Consider the following 9535-nt stretch of genomic DNA (forward strand, 5'->3'; position numbering starts at 1 on the left):
TTGGTTTTTAATGCAGCATAGTATTCCATTATGTGAATATAGCACAGCTTCTCTATCCATTTGTTTGTTAATGGGCACTTAGGTAGTTTTCAACTCCTTGCTATTGTGAACAAAGCCACGATAAACATGAGTGTGAATGTATCTGCTTGGGTGGTGGTTATGGTCTCTCTGGTTTATATTCCCAGTAGTGGAATTGCTGGGTCAAATGGTATTTCTAGTTGCTACTTATTGAGAAAGCGCCATACCTCCTTCCGCAGTGGTTGCACCGTTTTATACTCCCACCAACAGTGAATAAGGGTTCCGGTTTTTCCACAATCTCACCAATATTTGCTGCTTGCTAGTCTGTTAAATTTTGCTATTCTGACTGGGGTAAGATGATATCTCATAGTTGTTTTGGTGTCCTTTTCACTCATTCTTAGTCTTTTCATTTCTTTGTGCCCTTGTTCACGCTGAGGTGAAATTTTTCTATACGGGCATACTTTGTGATTGTTGTAAGTTTTCTTCCAAACCACTGCCATAGAAAGAGTATTATGCTGAAACAAGTCAACGTTAATGTTTTGGTTCACATTTAAGTTACATAATACTGAAACTTTTAAGTGTATAATAGTATTATCGAAAAGTTTGAAGCAGTGTGAAAATTCCTAAAATGTCACACAGATGGGTTGTGAGCTGTTGGAAAAAATGGTACCATTAGAATTACTTGACATAGGATTGTCACACTTTCATTTTGTAAAGAACTCAGTATCTTTGGAGCACAGGAAAGTGAAGGTCAGTAAAATGAGGCCCGTGTCTATATCTACCCATCATTTGAGTGTATCCTTGGTGAACCAGTGGATGAGTGCTTTGCTACTTACTGGAAGATTAGTTGTTTGAAACCACTTGCTGCTGTGCAGAAATAGCCATCTGGCAATCTGTTCTCATAAGAATCCTAGCCTAGGAAATCCTGTGGGATGATTGTGCTCTGTGTAGTAGCATCACTGTGAATTGGATTTTTCTCAGTGGCACACACAGCATTCTATGCTTGTAACTTCGACTAGTGGTGTTCCCTGTACTTCAGCCTGGCTATAAAGAGGTGGAGAGACTAGAAAGTGGATTATAGTTGAGATTAAAAGGTGCACACATTCAGAAATAGGAAATTATTAGAATTATTAGAAGTGAGGGAAGTTCTGGTGGCTTAGTGGCAGGGAGCTGCAACTACAATCCCAGAGGCGCACGGTTCGAATCCACCAGATGCTCTGCTGGGGAAGGAGGGACAATCTCCTCCTGTACCAGTCAGATCTGATTTGATGGTACACTCACACAAAAATAATAAAATAAAATAAAAAAATTCACACACACGCACAAAAAAAGAATTATTAGAAGTGTTAGCGAGCTCTGGTGGCCTAGTGGCAAGTAGCTGCACTGCAGTCCCAGAGGTGCATGGTTCTAATCCACCAGACGCTCTGCTGGAGGAGGGACAGTCTCCTCCTGTACCAGTCAGATCCGATTTGACGATACATGCACAAAAATAATAAAATAAAAAAAAGAAGTGTTATTAGAAGGAAAGATAGAGAAAAGCTTATTTTCTTTCCTTTCAGTTTGATCTTATGATAGATGATGAATTTGTTGTTTGAAGGTAGGTTATTTTTTTGCTGACGTTCTGTATCCACTCTTGCTGGTAAATGGCTCTGGTGAACCACTACAGACTTTATATCAAGAGCTTTTTCAGTAGTGTGGTCAGAAAATTGTCTTAAGGAAAAACATTTTCGTTCACATATAAGTAAGGAATACAAAAACAAAACATTGCCTTTAGTAATTTAGAAAATTTTGGCAAAAACACTAGGTTTTTTTATCTTATTTTTGACTCTGAGAAGAATGGGAATCCCAGAACATTTAATTGTGCTAATGCGAAACCTATACTTGGACCAAGAGGCAGTAGTCAGAACAGAGCAGGGTAACACTGCATGGTTCAAAATTGGGAAGGTTGTACACCAGGAATACATCCTGTCTCCTTACCTTTTCAACATGTATGCAGAGCAGATTATCCGAGAAGCTGGGCTCTATGAGGAGAATTGTGCCATCAGGATTGGTGGAAGATCTATTAACAATCTGCGTTATGCAGATGACACAACCCTGCTTGCTGAAACTGAGGAGGACCTCATGCACTTGCTGCGAAGGGTCAAGGACTGCAGCCTTCAGTATGGACTGAGGCTCAATGTCAAGAAGACAAAGATTCTCACCACTGGACCAATTGGCAGCGTCAGGATGGATGACGAAGAGATTGAGATTGTTCACAGCTTCAGTTTGCTCGGCTCCACAGTCAACACTCTTGGCACCAGCAGTCAGGAAATAAAAAAGCGTATTGCGATGGGAAAGTCTGCTATTAGGGACCTCTCTAAAGTACTCAGGAGCAATGGTGTCTCTCTGGAGACTAAGGTGCGCCTTATGCACGCCATGGTATTTGCAATCGCTTGTTATGCATCAGAGAGTTGGACAATGACTAGGGAGGACAGAGAAGGAGAGTGGATGCTTTTGAGCTGTGGTGCTGGAGAAGAGTACTGAATGTACCATAGGCTGCCAGGAAAACAAACAGATTCATCTTGGAGAGGATTAAACCAAGCTACTCCTTGGAGGCAAGGATTCTGGGGCTTCGTCTGACATACTTTGGACATGTTGCCAGGAGGGACGGGTCCTTGGAGAGGGACATCATGCTTGGGAGGGTGGAGGGACAGCGCAGGAGATGAAGACCCTCTGTGAGATGGATTGATTCGGTGACTAGGGTAATTGGGATGGGTGTGTCAGAGGCAGTGTGGTTGGCGCAGGATAGAGCAGGGTTTAGGGCTGTTGTGCATAGGGTCGCTATGAGTTGAAAACGACTCGGCGGCACATAACAAAAACAACAACAACAACCTCTTTCTCTAGACATGATAGGCTTAGAGGTACCTATTTAGGAGAGGAGAAGACTTCATTTTCTCACTTGCAGGGCAGAGTAGCAATGTGTTGTTCTCTTTGATGTTTATGGATGTGTTCACCAGCTTCAAATGTTCCAGCAGATTCAAAGGATCAGGTGTTACTTGCTGTGACTTACACCCAGTTCTAGAGACATTTCTTTCCATGGGAGAAAGAAAATACATAAGTGCTTTATGAGTATTTTTAAAATATGTTTACCCAAAGTAACTAATATATTATTGTTAACATTGGTGATAAGAGCAGTTGGCTAGAAAGAAAGACCTGTAATTTGCTGCTCTAACCTTTATCATCTAGAAAACCCTGGGAGGCAGTTGTTCTGCATTCTCACACTGTGTTTAGTGAGTTCACTTAGTGGTCCCAAACAATAACAAGTGCTTTGAATATGTTGTTGTTGTTGTTGTTTAATGCCGTCGAGTCATAGATGACTCATAGCGACTCTATGAACAAACAGCCTGAGCACTGTTCATACATAGCGTTTCCTGAGGCAAGCCATTTTAGAAGTGGATGCCGCTCTTGCTTCCAGGCTTGATTTAGTCGGGAAGCTCCAGCCAACACTGTCCACCATGGGTGCCCATTACCATGACTGGCACATTACTGTCACAGGCTTCAGCATCACAGCAACCACAAGTTACCTCTGTACAGCGACGCACAGACCAGTGCTATACACCTAGAAGAATCTTTAACAGGAAGACAATTTGAACCTGGCCGAGGACCACAGATGAAAATCTGTGCTCTGTCCCTGGAGAAGGCTAGCCAGCCTGGGCCTAGGTTTTGAACCAGGAGGCGGCCTTAAGCCCAAGGCAGCTGGGAAGAAGTGGCCATGTTGTTCCTGGTTTGGCTGGCTCCTCCTCAGGCTCGTGGGAGGCTCTTCTTGCCAGAAGGCAAGAAGAGCCTGGTGGTGGGAGTGCAGGAATCGTGGCAAGCTTTTAGAGTCGACTGCTTTGAATATATTAAAAAAAAATTTCTGTCTCTCTAGGAATAAGAACCATATGGAAACTGAGCATGTGGCAGATACTCTTATGAGAGAGTCGTCTTTGAAAAGTGAGGTCGCAGGAACAGAAGATGAGCATATTCAGACTGCAAAATCCTTCCAGGGCCAAGACATTTCTGATGGGATCTCAGCACCCCAAGGTTACAAATTGTTACAAGTTATTTCTTCCTTCCTTTAAGAAAAAAAATCTTTTTCTATCTTTGTCTTTTTCCTAGTTAATCTACTACCATTAACATAAATTCATTGAAATCTTTCCTCTATAAGCTTTGGTTTTTGTAAATTAACAGGCTGGTTTTTATGATCCCTCACTCATTGAGGTTTGCTATTAAGCTGACTTTCCACTGAAGTACTTTGGCTAGAAATCATGGGAAGAGGTTGCCTCTAAAGGGTCAGACTGCCTGAGAGGCATACCCTTGGGTCAGCTCCATGGTTCCCTATGGATTCTGCCACCAGATCTTGGTTTTTGTATAATAATTTACTGATTTCCATTTATTGATTGATTGATTGTGTGTACAGTCAAATCTTATCTGACTGGTACAGGAGGAGATTGTCCCTCCTTCCTCTGCAGAGCATCTGGTGGATTTGAACCATTTGCCTCTGGGATTGCAGTGCAGCTTCTTGCCACTAGGCCACCAGAGCACCCCGATTTCCATTTGTTTTTTCCCCTCTTTTGTGACAGACTTCTTTCACTGAGCTTGCTTTCAGGATCATGCCTGTTGTCTCTCAGGACTTCATTTCTTTGATGGTTGTGTGGTATTCTGTGGTACAGTTTATCTCTTCACTTGTGAAAAGCACTGCAATGAACCTTGATAAACAATTTTCTATTTGTGTTCCCATTTTTACTTCTTTTACCTAGATACACTTGGGATTGAGATTCTTGGGTTGGCCCTTGAGGAACTTTCTCACTGCTCTATGTTACATTACCATTAGCAGTTAATAAGGGCTCTACTTTCACCATATTCTCTCCAGCACCTAGTTATCTGTATCTCTACCTCATTTCTCTAATCAGTCTTTGCTTTTTGAAGGAGGTGAGATGGAGTCCTTGTTTCTTTATGTTACTGCAGCAGGAATGATGGCTTTAATGAGCAGAAGGGATTTTTTTCAGTTTGTTACTGTTGCTGTTGGAAATCTCATGAGGCTAACAGATTGAGACTAGAAGTCCAAATTCTGGACACTCATTCTAGAGAAAGCTCTACCTCTGAGCAGTGACAGGAAAACAGAATTTCTTTAGAGCTGTTCTTGGAATTGCTGGGCTCCTTTCAGTTCTCTGTGTGGCATCTCTCTTTCCATTTTTGTGCTTGCTTTTCTTTCTAATCTGTTCTTTTTAGATCTCATAAGTGATTCATTAGGTTTAATACACACTGTTTTAAACTTATTACTGTAACAAAACTCCCCTCCCAAATGTGACTATACCAAAAGGTAACGGGGTTAGATTTTCTATTTTATATATATATTTATTTATTTTTTTAAAAATTAAATACAAAGCTGATAGTATCCTATTGTGATTTGCACTTGGATCTCCCTAATAGCTCTGGTGAACTCTTCTATAGGGAGTTGAGTTGTGCTGTTAACCCATTCCTCTCTGGTGATTTGAATCCACCCTTGGCTCTGTGGGACAAATACTGACAGTTTTCTCATTTGTGGATTCATAGACTTGGAATCTTAATGGAGAGTTGCTTCTGAGACAACAGAGTTTTTGAGAATGGTTAATGAAGAGAGTGTCAGAAAGATGTTTACATGTGTTTTCTTGAAAAGGTATTTAATTACCTAGATCATAATAAATTGTAGATAATGTTGAGCAAAACAGGAACACTTAATTGTGCTCATTCAAAACCAAGACCACCAAGAAACACTTGTCTGAACAGAACAGTGGAATACTGGTTTAAAGTTAGGAAAGATATGCATCAGGGTTGTATCTTATCTCTGTATGTGAATATCTCTTTAGGGAGCTCTCATGACCTAGTGGTAAGAAGCTGTGCTATAGTCCTAAAGGCATGTGATCTGAATCTCCGAGCTGTCCACTAAGAGAAGGGTTCATAGTCTTGTCCCGTGTGAGGATCAGTCATGAGTTCCAATTTGATGGCAGAAGGTTATAGCCTCCAAGGAGAAACTTGATGATTTCACCTTCTCTAAGACAGACCTATATGGTTTCTTGGTTGTGCATGGTATTTTCAAGACTTTCCTCCGGTAGCACAACTCAGTGGCATCAATTCTTCTCTTATCCTTAGTCATTATTCATGCCACTAGACTTTATGAAAAAGAATTGGAGGAACATTCCTCAACAACCTTGCTTGCAGAAAGTGGAGACAACTTGAAACACTTGCTGCAAAAGGACAGGATGGCTTGAAGCACTTAGTGATGACTTTAGCTTCAGTGTGGATTACTACTCAACATCAAGTGAACAAAAATCCTCACAACTGGAGCAATAGGCAACATCGTAATAAAGGAGAAAATATTAATGATGCTGGTGGTGCATTTTACATGGATCAGCTGTCCATTTCCATGGAAGCAGCAGCCAAGAAATCAAATGACATATTGGGCACATCTGTTGCCAAGGACCTCTTTAAAAGGATAAAGAGCAAGGATGCCACTTTAAAGACTTAGATGACCTGACTAAAGTCATCATCTTTTCAGTTGGTTTTTATGTGTGTGTGTGTCTGTCTGTCTAAGTTGGCCACTGAATAAAGAATACCATAAAGGAATTGATGCCAGCGAGCTCTGGTGGCCTAGTGGCAAGAAGCTGTGCTGTAATCCCAGAGGCTCACGGTTCGAATCCACCAGATGCTTTGCTGGAGAAGGAGGAACAATCTCCTCCTGTACCAGTCAGATTCAGTTTGACGGTACACACACAAAAAACTAATTTAAAAAAGAAAGAAAGATAGAGAGAGAGAGAGAGAGAGAGAAAGAAAGAAAGAAAGAAAGAAAGAAAGAATTGATGCCTTTTAGTTGTGATGCTGCTGTTGAAGAATATTGAATATATAATTTATTGCTGAAAGAACAAACAAATCTGCCCTGGAGGAAGCACAGCCAGGATGTTCCTTAAAGGAAAGCATGATGACACGTGATCTTATATATTTAGAGTATGTTATTAGGAAGGACCAGTCACTGCAGAAGAGCATCATACTTGGAAAAGTAAAAGGTCTCTGAAAAAGATGAGAAGACCTTAATGAGATGGATTGATACAGTGATTACAACAATAACCTTAATCTCAGCAAAGCAGTTGGTACAGGATTGTGTAAGAGTTCATTCTCTTGTACATAAAGCTACTGAGTTAGAGCTGACCTGATGGCATCTAATTGCATCAACACAAAACCAAATGGACAAGAACCCCCGGTGGTGCAACGGTATAAAGTGCTTGACTGCTATTAGAGATTTGTGGTTTGATCCCACTAGCCTCTCCATGGGAAAAAAATATGGCAGCATTACTTCTATAAAGATTATAGCATTAGAAACTGTGGTACAGTTCTGCCCTGCATTGTTGTAGATAAGATTTGAATGAATAAGGATGACAGAAGAATCAAGCCTTTTGACTTGTGGTGCTTAAGACTAATATTGAATTCCCCTTAACAAAGGAACTTTTCTATAGCTAGAATGTAAAGGAAACAAAGGCTAAAGACTTTGAATGCATAGAAGTGTATGTTTGTGAAATTTTATGGAAATTAGCATTTAAAATGTGTGCACTGTAGTAGATGTATTTTTTTGCCTCAATAAATTTGAATGTAAACAAGAAAAAAAAAGAATAATATTGAAGGGAGCTCTGGTGGCCTAGGGGCAAGAAGCTGCACTGCAATCCCAGGGTACATGGTTTGAATCCATCAGATTCTCTGCTGGAGAAGGAGGGGCAATATCCTGTACCAGTGAGATCCAATTTGACAGTACACACATAAAAAATAATTAAAAAAAAAGAAGAGAAAAAGCAATAATATTGAACATACCATGGACTGTCAAGAGAACAAACATGTCAGTCTTGGAGAGAGTGAAACCTGATTGCTCTTTGGAAGTAAGGATTTTGAAACTATCTCACATACTTTAGGCATGTTGTCAGAAGGGGCCAGTCCTTGGAGAAGGACATCATACTTGGAGTTATAGGAGGTCAGCACAGGAGAGGAAGACCCTAGGTGAGATGAATTAACATAGTGACTATGGCAATGGGGTCAGGTATACCAGAAATGGTGAAGTTGTCTCAGCAAGGTTCAGAAGCACTGTTCATTGAATTGCTATGAATTGTAGTTGACTTAATGGTACTTAACAACAACAGCACAACCTTTAGGTTCCCAGCGCAATTCCTTTCTACTAGGTCATCGGAGCTCATAGTGCTAGTAGGAGACATCAGTACACCACTGTTAATGAAAGATAGGCAACTAGAAAGAAACTCAACAAAGATACAGAAGAACTAAACAATACAGTTAACCAACTTCACTTCATAGACTTGTACAGGATTATTGTTGTTGTTGGCCATTGAGTCATAATTGACTCTTCAGGAGGTTTTCAGAGGCAGTAAATTACTTGAGAGATTGCCCATTCTTCTCCACCAGAACATCTGGTGAATTGAACTGGTGCCTTGGGGTTGTAGCACAACTTCTTACCACTAAGCCACGAGAACGCGTATACAGGAGAATTCACCCCAAGAAAGTTTAAATATATATTCTTCTCCAGAGCATATTAATATTCTCCAGAGTAGATTATATGCTAGGTCTCAATAAATTAAAAGCAAGGCTCAAGAAATTAAAAATATTGACATACTTCTCCCCTCCCATATGATTATCTGCCTCTGAAAACCCTTCATAGGTACACCTATGGGTTCGTTCTGACTCTATAGTGCATAACAACAACAGCAACTAAGTATTTTGTCAAACCACAGTGTAATAAAATTAGAAATTAAGAACAAGAGGATAAAAAGAAAAATCATGTACCTGCTAGCTAAATAGCATCATACCTGAACACTATTGTGTAATAGAAGAAAAAAGGTTTTTTAAATGAGAATGAAAACACAACTTATCAAAATCTCTGGGCTACAGCAAAAGCTGTACTTTGAGATCAATTTATAGCAATAAGCAAACACATCAAAAGGAAAGACTTAAAAATTGACTTTTTAAATTCAACATCTCCTGCAAATAGAAAAAGAACAGCAAGCAAGCAAATCCCACAACCTCTAAAAGAAATGAAGTTATAAAAGTTAGGGCAGTGGGGCTAAGGGACCTGGCATTGCAAGAGGAATAAAAATTTTAAAAAATCAAGTGAAGCAATCCAGAAATAAATGGAATAGAAAGAAAAATGGAAACTACCTACCAGACTGCAAATTTGTTCTTCAGGCCAATAAAAGCAACAGACCACTGTCAAACATAACATAGGAAAAGAAAGAAAAGAACTATAATCTCGAATAAGAAATTAAATACGTGATGTCACAACAGAATCAACCAAAACAAAAATGATAATGGCCAAGGGTGGCCCACATCAGGTCCTCGTGGCTGACAGGATTGACAGGCCCCAGCTGCCAGCTGGAAACAAAGGAGGATGCTTCAACAATTTAGATCCTCCCAGAAGAGCTGTGGGTGAGCATTAACATTATTGGTAAGTATATTCGTTTTCTCCTGG

The 9535-nt window shown here is 40.2% G+C and overlaps 1 protein-coding gene across 1 annotated transcript in view; it reads left to right on the forward strand.

Annotated features, from left to right (window-relative positions):
• Window positions 1-9535, forward strand: part of CEP192 (centrosomal protein 192kDa) — a 250033-nt gene that overhangs the window by 13470 nt on the left and 227028 nt on the right. Inside the window, 1 exon segment of the mRNA XM_006902756.1 lies at window positions 3914-4080. Coding sequence (XP_006902818.1) covers window positions 3914-4080 — 167 coding nt within the window.

The sequence above is a fragment of the Elephantulus edwardii genome, unplaced genomic scaffold (assembly GCF_000299155.1).
Source record: "Elephantulus edwardii isolate Elephantulus edwardi_28Jun2011 unplaced genomic scaffold, EleEdw1.0 scaffold00446, whole genome shotgun sequence".
Taxonomy (NCBI): domain Eukaryota; kingdom Metazoa; phylum Chordata; class Mammalia; order Macroscelidea; family Macroscelididae; genus Elephantulus; species Elephantulus edwardii.